The sequence below is a fragment of the Amphiura filiformis genome, chromosome 4 (genome assembly GCF_039555335.1).
Source record: "Amphiura filiformis chromosome 4, Afil_fr2py, whole genome shotgun sequence".
NCBI classification, from domain to species: Eukaryota; Metazoa; Echinodermata; class Ophiuroidea; order Amphilepidida; family Amphiuridae; genus Amphiura; species Amphiura filiformis.
This window is the reverse complement of record NC_092631.1, coordinates 40,076,462-40,089,612: the sequence shown is the minus strand read 5'-3', so window position 1 is coordinate 40,089,612 and position 13,151 is coordinate 40,076,462. Positions and strand designations below refer to the sequence as shown.

The 13,151-nt window shown below is 34.4% G+C and overlaps 1 protein-coding gene across 1 annotated transcript in view; it reads right to left on the bottom strand.

Moving 5' to 3' along the window:
• Positions 1–11,022, bottom strand: part of LOC140150896 (secretin receptor-like) — a 474,785-nt gene extending 463,763 nt beyond the window's left edge. Inside the window, 1 exon segment of the mRNA XM_072173058.1 lies at positions 10,916–11,022. Within this exon segment, the coding sequence (XP_072029159.1) occupies positions 10,916–10,963 (48 nt within the window). The 5' untranslated portion in view covers positions 10,964–11,022.
• Between the last annotated feature and the right edge of the window lie 2,129 nt (positions 11,023–13,151).

Below are 13,151 nucleotides of genomic sequence, written 5' to 3'. Positions count from 1 at the left end.
GTTATATGTATCATTTAATCCCAAAGTGCCGGGCGATCTTGACAGTGTAATAATTCGACTTCAAAATTGTATATTGGATATAAAAAACTGGATGACTGCAAACAAACTGTCGTTAAATGATAGTAAACAGAATTCTTTATAGCTGCATCACCATATTATTATAACAAACATTTGCCACCTAATATAACTGTATCTATTGGAAATGAACGCATCGAATCTGCAAAGACCATTAGGAATCTGGGTGCTTTCTTCGATACTCACATGACTATGTCTTCTCATATTACAAATGTTAGCAAATCTGTTATCTTTCATCTTCGAAACATCGCTAGAATTAGGAAATATATCGACCAACCTACATGTCATCATGCCACACGTTCATTGATACTTTCTCGTCTTGACTATTGTAATGGCCTTCTATCCTCATCACCATCCACTCATATTATTCGTCTACAACGTCTTCAAAACTGGGCAGCACGTCTTGTATTTGAAGTCGACCGAAAACACTCAGCGGGTCCACTTTTGAAATCACTTCATTGGCTTCCAATACGCCAAAGGATCATTTTCAAATTACTTTTGCTTGTATATAAATGTCTTCACAACCAAAGACCAACATATTTGTCAAATTGCCTATCATTGTATGTTCCAAAGAGACAACTCCGATCTTGCGATGATTATCTTCGCCTTGACTATCCCATGACTAGAGTCTTAGCTGGTGATAGAACTTTTACAGTTTTTGCATCAAAAGAGTGGAATAAGCTACCTGTCTATATTAGACAATCTTCATCAACAAATGCATTCAAAAAAGCGCTTAAAACTTATTTGTTCCCATAACATGTTCTTATTGATATTGTAATTTGTATTATTGTTAAGATGCACCTTCAAAATGTAGTTTTAAGTTGTAGTATTAAGGTATTTTGTAAGCGCTCTGAGCCTTATGGAAATGGCGCAAATGCTCTTTGTATTGTATTGTATTGTATTGTATTGTATTGTATTGTATTGTATTGTATTCTACATTATTTTGAATGAAATTTATACGATTTGTATGACTTTTGCAAGCATGTCAAAACCCGACCTGCTCATAGACACCTTATTGCGTTATATGGCGCCGTCTTTATATGTCATTTATGTTCAATGTGACTGTCATTGAAGCATTATAGTCATATGTAATTATAGTTTCATTAAAGGAATAAGTGAAATTGAATTTTCTACAAACATGACATAACAAGGACTCAAATATAGAAGATTGAACGTGACAACGCATACGTAATTAGACCCTATATACGATTTAAAATATATACTTAAAAATCCACTAATACGATATTTCTTCAACATCGATAATTATAAATGCTGTTGTTATTAGCATGTTGAATTTACACAGTATACGCCATGCTAAAAATGATTCAGATTCAAAATGCTTGTTGCTACAGTAACGTATTTTTTTAAACTTTGTGTTGCGTTGGAAAAGTACCCTACCTTATTGGGCAAATACCAAATGCTCGTCGCTGAGGATGGAGTATAAATTCAGCTTAGGAAACTTATTTCACACAACAAGCACAAGAAACTTATTTCACTTGACGCTTTTTGCTGACTCAAAGCAAGAAATAGCCTTAAACAACGACAGCCATGTTGTAAGTGAAGGTGAATACAATGAATCACAAGACGCTTTGATGTTCTTTGTTAAAGTCAAGCTCAGCATTTACAGGATGTATCAAAAAAAGATTCTAACACTTGAGTGAAACGGTGAAATGAGGTATCTTAAAGCTGATCCGTAAAGAGAATACTCAAGCTAAGTAATACACTTTAATTAAGATATAAAGATTAATTGAGCCTATGGAGTTTCGATAGTGGTTACTTAATAATATGTGTCGTTGAGTGTTCTGTAATTCGGAGCGGATATAAAATCACACCTGTTCAGGAACATGCTGCAAAAGATGTTGTAACGAGTCCCCTGAATGTATTAGTATGTGCTGGTCAGTTCTAGCTGCATTTCCCTTTCACGGCCCTAATTGACGTGATGGATACTGCTACGTATTAAAGCACTTCTCTATTAAAGTAACGGTAAATTTATATCTTAATCAAATTTATGAAATTTATATTTCCCTCGTGGCAATAGGCCTGGCTTTTTTGTCCCTTGATTGATCACGAGACACTCAAATAACGTTACCGATACTCCAAACAAGATCTCCTTTCTCCTCTTTGTGTATGCGTCTGTTCCTTTTTGTCTTCGTTTTTTGTTTTCGTTTACACCGCTGATCAGTAGACGCTTATCTTATCTATCTAAATTATTTATTTATTTACCTCGGTTATTCAATCAATATGACGGGTGATTGGACTCTTCAAGTGTCAGAATTATTCCAAAAATTCAAAAAATTATTGCAAAAACTCGACATTGCTCCGCTTGCAATCTGCTTTAAACTTGAAGCAATCAATACATTATGCATTCCAACAGTTGAAGGATTTTTCAGCATTCTGCCTATACCATTTAAAACTTTGACGGCAATGGAGGATTTAATAATCAAGTATGCCAGATCATGGTTAGGCCAACATACTAATTCTAACCGCAAGTATGTTTTTGTCCCAAAATCATCTGGAGGCCTTGGAATCCGAAAACCATCTAGTATTTATTTCGCTAAAAGGTGGCGTCATATGTACAGATGTTGAATTCAGATGATGATGTGGTCCGGAAGACTGCTGAAAAGTCCCTGAAACTGCACATGCAAAAAAGAAAAGTTAAAGAAACTAATGATGAAGGTAAAAACTTTGCTGGGTATGAAACTGGTGAAAATGGTATCATCACAAAAAATATTCAGACTTGCTTGAGCAAGTCAGCCTGGGTTGAGTTAAACGAGATCTGCTCAAAACTAGCCATCGAGTTGGTTAAACCAAACAACGAAAACTTTTCGTATGCCATAAAGGCAGGTGAAACTATAATGGTTTGTCACAAAGTAATTTATCATTTTATCATAAAGAAACTGACTGAAACTGAACTAAGCAACTGGAAAAATCTTGAATCACAGGGAAGACTTGCGGACCTCGAGAAAGCAGATTATGCATGTTCGATGGAGCATTTAAAGAATGGTGATTTAAGTGTCGACCTGATTAAGTTTATCACCAAAGCTAGACTCCAAATCGCTGAATCAAATTCATTGCTCCATGTAATGTTTCCTCAGGTCAGCAAGTCGTGCCCTCTTTGCAAAAATATATATGATACAATTTCACATGTAGCAAACGGATGCATGCAATTTCGTTACAATTATATTTCAAGACACAACCGGATCATCAATATCATTGAAAAGAAAATTAAAAAATACAACAGGTGTGATATCTACCGTGAAAAGATCATCGCGGGTGCCCTGATCACGAATGACGAGGATGAAATTGAATTCGCAAACATCTTTCAGGACATTCAAGCAAGAAAACCAGACTTATTTCTCATGATCACGAAAACATGACGTGTTTCATTTTGGAAGTAACTTGTCCTTTCGATGCTTTCATTGAGGAAAGTTACAACACAAAGTTCCAGAAGTATACTCCTCTTTGTAACTTGCTCACATTGTGCGGATTTGATTGTAAAATCCTTGTCTTCGTCATTGGGTCACTCGGTCATATTCATCACCGTTTCCGAAGTGGGTTGAAGAAACTTGGCTTCCCTAAACGGGTTTCCAAGGCTGTTGCCTGTTGCCAAGTATGCTTCTGTCAGTTCCATGATTGGAACCAACATCATTTGGAGACTGCGAAATAGGCTCACCAAAATCAATTAATTCTTCCTGTTCATTTTCATGTTGTTTGTAATTTATTCATGTAATGATTTATAATGCCGCTTTGGTTGCCCAAATGTATGTGTTCATTATTGAATAAAAATTCGTATAATGTATTTATTTATTTATTTATTTATTTATTTATTTATTTATTTATTTATTTATTTATTTATTTATTTATTTATTTATTATTTATTTATTTTAATCATATTAATCCAGGGTATTCCTATTCAGTGAAATAGCTGGTCTAACATGGGGCCCTGTTACACATTTTACAAAACTTTAAAAAAACAACAATTATCAACATGCAATGTATATAGTATATTGGCTTTATCTCGCTTGGATTTGTTAGTATATACAACTATTAGATGCAAATAGAAATTCATACAACTTTCAATATAAGTAAATAAACTACGGTACCCAAGGGAAGAAAAACCCTGAGCCACTTCCTATACATACTGCAGTGGTCAAACAACTTTTGATCTTAGCATTTTAATAGCACGTCACGTTATGCGTTATCTTCAACACGTACCTATCATTTTGGTAAACATGTAAAATGTTGTTCATTATCAACTCACAATGAGAATCTGGTCATTGCCACGATCCGAATATTGAACTCATGAAAAGAATCGAATCCGAAAAAGAAATTGAAACAAAGAAACTAGTATTCTTTAGCATAAACTGCTGACATAAATGCACTTAAAGGTCATATATATTGCTAGGACAACATCATATCATTGGCAAGCTAATATTATGAAGACAATGAAAATGACTCCTTTTTTGAGAAAATAAGACGTTTAAAATTGATATTTCGCAAAAAACAACTTAAGCGGTGAGTTCCTTCAAACGAGACAGATTTGACCTAGAAAAAAGTCGACGTCATGAAATGAGATGTGGCTGCTTTGAGAAAAGGGATTGTATACGCTCTAATGCACAGAACGTATACTGTTGTTGTCCTCAGAAAAAAAAGTCTAATGATGTGTTACAAATTTAATGGTTTTTAAATGGATAAATCAGCCGCTTCTTTTTTTATATTTTAGTAAATTGTGATATGTGATGCGATCAAGCAAAATCAGTCGGAACTCGGCAATAATAAATTTTCAGTTTCTTACAGGATAGTAAAAAACATTTACAAAGCTGGATTTTGCAGAAAACCCCATTGAAATCGAACAACCAGTTCCAAAGATTAATTAAAGCAATTAAAGAGTTTCCAAAACAAGAAGAAACAAAAGGAAATATTTCCTTTATTTGGCTATATCTCAAAATCAATATTTCCGAGTTCCGACTGATTTTGCTTGATCGCATCACATATTACTATTCAAATGTATATCAACTTTTTGAGAAATATTTGGACTAAACAATAAAAAGTATTTTAGACCAATTTTACCATGCAATTTTAGAATTTGAGCGTGATGTATATCGATATTGTATTTATTATGCAAATAAACAATTTCAATGGCCTTTTGTTCGAACCTTCCCGATTTCTCGTGGAACAAGGTCGCATATTATACACATGACTGAATGTCAAAAGAGCTCATATCCAGGGCTCATGTGTATATAATGATTAAGCTTCATTTACTTTGACGTCATCAGTGTCCTGCCAAGGAAATCAAGTTTGCTTCGAGCGGGGGAAGGACCTTAAAATGGTGTACGAGGCAGAATTTACCAACACAATTTCTTTTCTTTTTTTTCAGGAGAAATACGAATACAAAAATGGCAACGAGTGTCAACTTGTAATGTAATAATTATTCTCTTCGAATGGAGATAAACTTGTTTTTGCAATAGACCTGCCCTTTAAAGGAAATGTTTTGCATTTCGCATATACGTATTTGGTACTTAATTACTCGTATATACCGGAATACATTATGATTTATATACAGGGAAATACCATGACACGGCCTTCTCACCTTTAATTTTATTCTGCATAAGAGTACAAACGATTTGAAATATTCGACACAAAACAAGAATGTTTCCCTTCGTTTCCTTCTTCTATCTTTACCACAACGAGAGGAAATTCCATAAGAGAAAATCTACAACCCACTTGATATACAGGGTGAAGTGGCCAAACAACTTTTGATATGAGAACGTAAGCTGTCAAGATATGCGTCTTGGCTGGCTCTTGGCTGTGTTGCTGGTGCAGCATGTTAAGCATCATTCTTAAATGAGTTTAAATTTAACAAAGTTGTAAATCGATGAAACAACCGATCAAGCCAATGATACGATATAGCGAACATAAGCTATATATATTTTAATTTTGATATTGCTTCGAAATTTTCATCACAATAAAATCGAAAACCGCGAAGTTATAATATCGCACGTAGTATCGCGATTGTTTTTCGTACTTTCGATATTGGAATCAATTATTTACACTTAGCATAAGAATACTTGTGTATATTACCTTATCCTTGATAAATCAGACAGTGTTATCCATGGTACCCAGAATAGTGTATACAACAACAACAACAACAACAACAACAACAACAACAACAACAACAACAACAACAACAACAACAACTACTACTACTACTACTACAACAACTACAACTACAAAAATTATAAGGCGCCACAATATACAAAAAATCAATTTTCGAAAATAGGCTTGTTGGAGCAGATGGATGTGAAGTTTGTTCCATTCTTTTGGTCTAAAGCATGAGAAAGATCTGTCTGCGAATGACACACTATGGTTTTTGAGTTCAAGAAACTGAGGAGATGATGATGATGACCGCACTTGTCAATGAACCGGTTGTGGCTGAAGCAAATCACAGATGTAACAAGGAGGCAGTTCTTGGTGAGCTTTGTAGCCCCAGAGGAGAACTGTTAAAATGATGCTTTGCTGTATGGGGAGCCAGTGGAGCGCAACGAGTTCATTAGTGGAATCAAATTGTCTATGCTAGGCAATTATCCTGGCTGAAGTGCGTTGAACATTTGGAAGTCTAGTAATGAGAAACTTGCCAATGATGTGATGGTAATTAGCAGTCTTGATAACATTTCCAACACGGATGTCTCACTGTCAACCCAGGATCGAACATGACCCAAGATATCTGAAGGAACATTGACACCATGTACCAGCAATATTCCACGAGATTTGGTGGATATGCGTTCTATTGTGACGGCTATTTGAATTGATCAGCAGCAAAGCCTACATCCACCAGTTTAGGCTTAATTAGCTATAAATATGTAAAAGCCAATCTTTCACATTCTTAATTTTTCTTTGAGACCAATTTGACGGGTGGGTCGACATTCCGGCAAGATCGACAGCATCTACGCATCAGAAGTATAGATTCGGTCAATGGAATATAGTGTTCAGCAAAATCAATAGCTTAAGTTTAGGATCCAGATTTTTTTTCCGGACACTTTCAAAGCATGTTGATTAATTATTAATCTGACTTTGAGCTTATAATTCCTCACGCACTTCCCTGTGATTTATGTCAATCCCATCTCTTGCTTTACAAATAGCTGTCATAATCTTCATAAAATAGATATTATATCCCTTATATTTTTTCTAACGTGTTATATATCTAATTAATCCGGCAAACCAGAGCTTAAGTCTACAAAAGTATAGTTTATAATGTAGTATTATCATCAGTTTCAACGCGCAAATTACGAATGAATTCAATATAGTATTATACGAGGGCGGACAATAAGTTCCCGCAACCGTGATAAATCTGCACTCAAGCTTGACGTTGATGACATTTCATGATAGGTCAATTTTGTACCTTTGTCTTTCAAAAAATGTGTATAATAGCAATAATCAAAATACTGATGGCATTGGTATAAACACAATACCGTCTTTATTAAAGCTAAGAAATTATGTAGAAGGATTTATCAACATCAAAATTTAACAAATGCCACCTGGTTCGATTAGGCCTAAAAATGTTTGATTGGCGTAACATAAAAAATATGGTAGGTAGGTCGGGATTCTTTAATTCATTAATTTATTTATTTATTTATTTATTTATTTATTTATTTATTTATTTATTTATTTATTTATTTATTTATTTATTTATTTTTTAAATATATATATATATACTTTTTAAGCTGTAAATTTCGTTTGAAAAAGGCTTTTTTGTTAATTATTTTTTTAAATATTAATATGTTTTAGTTCGGGTCGGGCTAATTTTAGGGAAGGTTGAGTTACGCCAGTCAAACATTTTTTTGTTTTAGGCCTTAGGTAACTACTGATCATTTAAAAGGAGGTCGCACTATAGTAAACTCACAAATATTTCTTTCTTAATGAACCCAGTGTTTTCAAAATTCATGTTTATGTAACCATAACAGCACCCCGTAGAGAAGTTGAAGATCGAATAACAAATTTGAATTTCAAAAGGTTCGTTTAATTTTAGCATGGAATTTTTTTAGCAAATCACTCACACCGTTATTCTTCCCCAGACATTGTATTTAGTCATATTTTACTAGCGCGGTTTTGATCAAATTTTCTTTTTTTCATACATTTGTTTGTACTTTTAATCATGCGTATACCATCGACGCATGCTCATATTTCTATTTTTATTACAGCAATTTCTGTTATATGGTCTCGTATACTATAACAATTACATAACAATTACTATTAACATTGTCAACAGTAGCGAGACATTTGAAATGAAGTAAATGCTGCGGAAACTTATTGTCCGCCCTCGTATATCCTTTAATTTTGACAAACCCGTTATAATTCAACTGTATCAAAGTTAAGTAAATATTATAATCCTTGACGTGTATTATATATCCCCTAACAAAACAATCTTATAGTTATTAATTTCACTGCTTTATAACCTACAAACCTATTTATATAAAATATTGCTTCAAGAGAGGAACGTTTGGAAGATATCAAATGTCAAATTAGAAGATGTATACACAAAAAGCAGAGACAAAGAGTATTACGTTTCAAATTGGACGTTTACCGGTGTTTTTAACTAGACATAGAGACATAGAGAGAAGAAGAAGAAGAAGAAGAGAGAGATAGAGAGACAAACAGACAGTCTGACACGGAACAAAGAGAAATGGAGAGACATAGACACACTGACAGACAGACAGACAGACAGACAGACAGACAGACAAACAGACAGACAGACAGACAAGCAGAGGTAGTGACAAAGTGAGACGGAATGAGTGTCCTGTTTGTTTGTTTTGTTTGTTTGTTTGTTTTTCGGTTTTTATAGTTTTTTTTTTTGTTTTCTTTTGTTTTCTTTTGTTTTCTTTTGTTTTCTTTTGTTTTCTTTTGATTTCTTTTGTTTTTATTTATTTATTTATTTATATATTTATTTATTTATTGGCGGACGGATCACCTTAAGGAATCACACCAAACATTGATGAGGTTCTTTGAACAAAAGTTATCGTTAGGGCGTCGAATAGTTTAAATGTGAGTGTGAGCGGGTCATCGGGACTATGTTGGGAGTGTGGTTGTTGGGTTTTTCATGGGTGCTAATTTCATGGCGTTTTGTCCTGTATAAACGAGGTACGTTTGGCCAACGTTTGTCTAGACTGTCCCACAGTCTCGGTTCCATCACTGGGTAAATAATTAGAGCTAATAAAACCACCATCTACTTCACACCAAATATTAATACCAACACACCACTAAGCCCTAACTACCAAAGTTATAGAAAACCCGTCTGACCCAGGATCGGTAGAAGTGAATTCCCACAAAATGCTGGGAAGTGGAAGGCAACTTGCCTACAGATTGGAAGGGTCCATGTATCGGGTTTATTTAATGTTATATAATCTACATTACCAGTCGTTCTCCATGGACCCGAGGGAGGGTCTAACGTTTGTCACACTACGGAATAATATGAGAGTCACCAACGTCATGTGTATAAATAATCCTACGCCATCACAAGTCTTTTCAAATATCATTAAGTTATATAATTATAATACTGCGATTTAATGATCAATGCAAACAACGGTGTCTTAAGGGTATACGATGTATTGTTGGTCGAAGCAGCAGAAAAATAGTTCACAGCATCTTGCGAATGGTAGTGAGCTTTAGCAACAATTGCATTGCTCAATTCATAGCGAGCGTGTAAAAGAATTCAAATATCACAGATATACTTCTGTATGTCATGTGGTTCTTGAGTTATGTTGTAAAGAGGGCTGAAAAACAACACTTTTGTAAAATGTACATAACTCATTAGCAACAATAAGTTAAGCAAGTTTTCAAAATATATGATTTGTAGAATGAACTTTTGCAAAACACCAAAGTGTTATTTTTCAATAATATATTGATTCAGATAATGAAAATTTTATTTTTTTGGTTGCTTCGACCAACAATACGTCGTATACCCTTAATGAAACCTTATACACCACTGAAGCCAAGCAATAAATATAGTTTCCTCAACAACTAATAGTAAAAGTGAACTAAAATATATATTGACTACTTGTACATGTATCTTCCAATGTCACTGCACTGGAATTATAAATAAAAGTTATACCGATATTTAATTGCGAGAGTAAAAGTCGACAAAATTTAACATCTATATACATAATTAAAAGTAAACACAAATGTCTGGCTTAATACAATGGTGATTGTTGAATATTCGATTCCGCAGACTGTAATATGCATTGGTTAGATAGATGGAAAGAAACAGCAAACACAAGCTAACATTGGTGTTTTTCTCAATATCTTGTTATATAAATATGTGCCAATATCTTTTTTCACATACACAATCTTTTTTGTAGCTATGTTTGAAAATATCTACAAAGTGATATGAAACGTTTTAAAGCTTTATATAGACCACTTGACATCACTGTTTGTCAACAAAGGCGAGGGACTCGTCTATCGATATGCTTGAACGATCCGCTACACTGTTCAATGGCTTTCTTGTACTATATGAAATGTGGCGGGTGATTTAAAATACACGTGCCCTTAGCAAGCTACGATGCGTACGCACACTGCAGGGTAAAGGCCAATGGAAATTGCCATAATTCGCGGGAAATGACGTCACATGCCAAGTGGTCTATACTAACCTGAATTAAGGCTTTCAGGCTATCTTTGTACGAGAGGTTTTCTCTGTTGGCAAATATGTTATGTAGAATTCCATGTTAAGAATATCTTTACAATGTATACAGACGGTCATTTATTATCGAACCTGAAAACAATCTAAATGTGACTTTGTGGATATATTTTCAAATGGGATGGAGTTTTAAGAACATTAAGAATCACTGACCTTGCATACGATATCCCACAGCACAAGATTAAATACTACAAACTTCATGATGAGTTCTTGCAAATATTAATCCGATCCAAAGATATCCTTAAAATGTTTTAAAACATCAAAACAACGTTATCGATGTGTCGTTTTTATTTATAAATGGCTGAAACTTTTCCAGTCTGATATTAGGGATAATTCCACAAAGTTTATATATATAGATCAAACGGTAAAGAATCAGTCCGTCCTGAAATTTTAAATAGTTAGTAGCCGTAGCCTGAAAAGTTTGAAGACTTTGTAATGCTGATTCAGTATTCTGTAGAAGATATGGAAAGCAGGAATTTATGTATTATCTGTCTCAACAAGTTGTTGTAGTAATAATATTGACACACTAAGTGTCGGAATTATGATTTAGTCGATCAGAGTTGATTTTTCCACATACAGCTAAGCACAGAAATAGTACTAGAAAATATTAAGATAATACAGTTTAGGTGTACTGAATCTTTCAACATCACCCGCACCTCCACCAAACTATTCAAAACACATAAGAGATGAGTTATATGTAATGTTTACATTAAATGTATCCACAGGTTAAAATTGATATAAACATTGGTAGAAATTATGATTCCAAGGCCGTGGTGTCATCAGCAGTACATAACTATCTCCATAAATAATGACTAGGTGACAGAAATATCCCTTTAAACGTGATAAACAAAACGTAGGACGTTGTAATACAAGAAACTCTGATAAAACATCAAATTTATTCCGGCATACCATCGCTTCATCATGATGGTAACCTATTTTATACAGAAATAATCGAGTTACCAGCACATCAGTGTTAGCAAGGTATTGTCCAAGTCTTCCGAAGTAAAATCTTCCTCAATTGAAATGACAAAAAACCCTCTTCTATTATAGACAGTTAGAGTGTTTCAATCTAAAAATAGTCCATTTAATTTCAATTCTCGCGACGACGTCGTCGTGATAAATATGATTTCCTGACATTCACGAAATCAATTTTTATTATCCCAGTAAATGAGTCTGTTCTGGTTTACCATGTGTAGTGGCATGAAATCGCCTCACAAGCACGCACGCAGAGTACATCGCTGGCCAACAGCTGCAGACGTGCAAACAAAAATGCAACTGGTAGGCATAGATGAAAAAGATGCAGTGGAATTTGTATACCGTACCATCTAATTTCTAGCTGAAATTCCCTTGCCGATTTCACTATAAAAGTCACGCTATTCAACTTATAGTACCAAGATTATATCCAGTCCAATCACAGTTAGTACGGTCCCTGGCGGATTGATCATTTCGCAGATTGAACGTCCCTCGTCGCTAATAAGCAAGCTCCTTATTTCACCGACGATATCGCGGGTTTTCAGATAGATAATATAACGGAAAACTATTCATACACACATGTGTGATTCCATACTGTGTTATTTCCTAATAAACCTCGCTCACTTTCTTTTCAAAGTCTTTCAATTTTCTTGCAGATGCTTAAAAGACGTGCGCAGTAGCTACACTCATTTGGTTGGGTACAAGTGAATCCGTGGGGTGATGGGAGGAGTAGAATTGGCGGGAACTAATTCGATGCCATTGCTCACCTGGGATGTACCGGAAGAGGTTAACATCAATAAGAAATGTCGTATGTTGCTTGTAAAGTTACCCACATGCCCACATTAAGGCGGGAATTATCCCTCTTATCACATTAATCTTATTATTCTGTTGCAGGTTTCAAATGGATTATTCTATCTTATGTCATTCACAACGATGTACGGCGTATGTCTTGATGCACTTAACTCACACACAAATATTGTCTTCGTTCAATCAATGTAAATGGATATCACGTGTGTCATTATTGGTCGTTTCTGTAAAGTAGTAAAAGAACACAGATTTTCCGCCTATAGTTTAGTCTGTTTTGATTATCTGTTTGTATTAAATCACTGTATCATGGAATTACCTGATGATATTTAATAACAATTTTTTATATTATAGGTAAACTTTGTTTATACACTGTAATGTTCGAATTGTGGGTTTCATTATAACTTAATTGTATTGTGCATACCTCTGTAGTGATTTTTTTTAAAATATGTTATTAGCTGAATGAGACGACAGGATTCATATCATAAAAATGCAGTGTACTTTTTAATATAAATGCACGAATGGATATACCCACATACCTGTTGACATCAGATCACTTGAATTCGGGTCAACTGCAACTTTTCACTTCGTATTGGCTTAGACAAGCCTAACC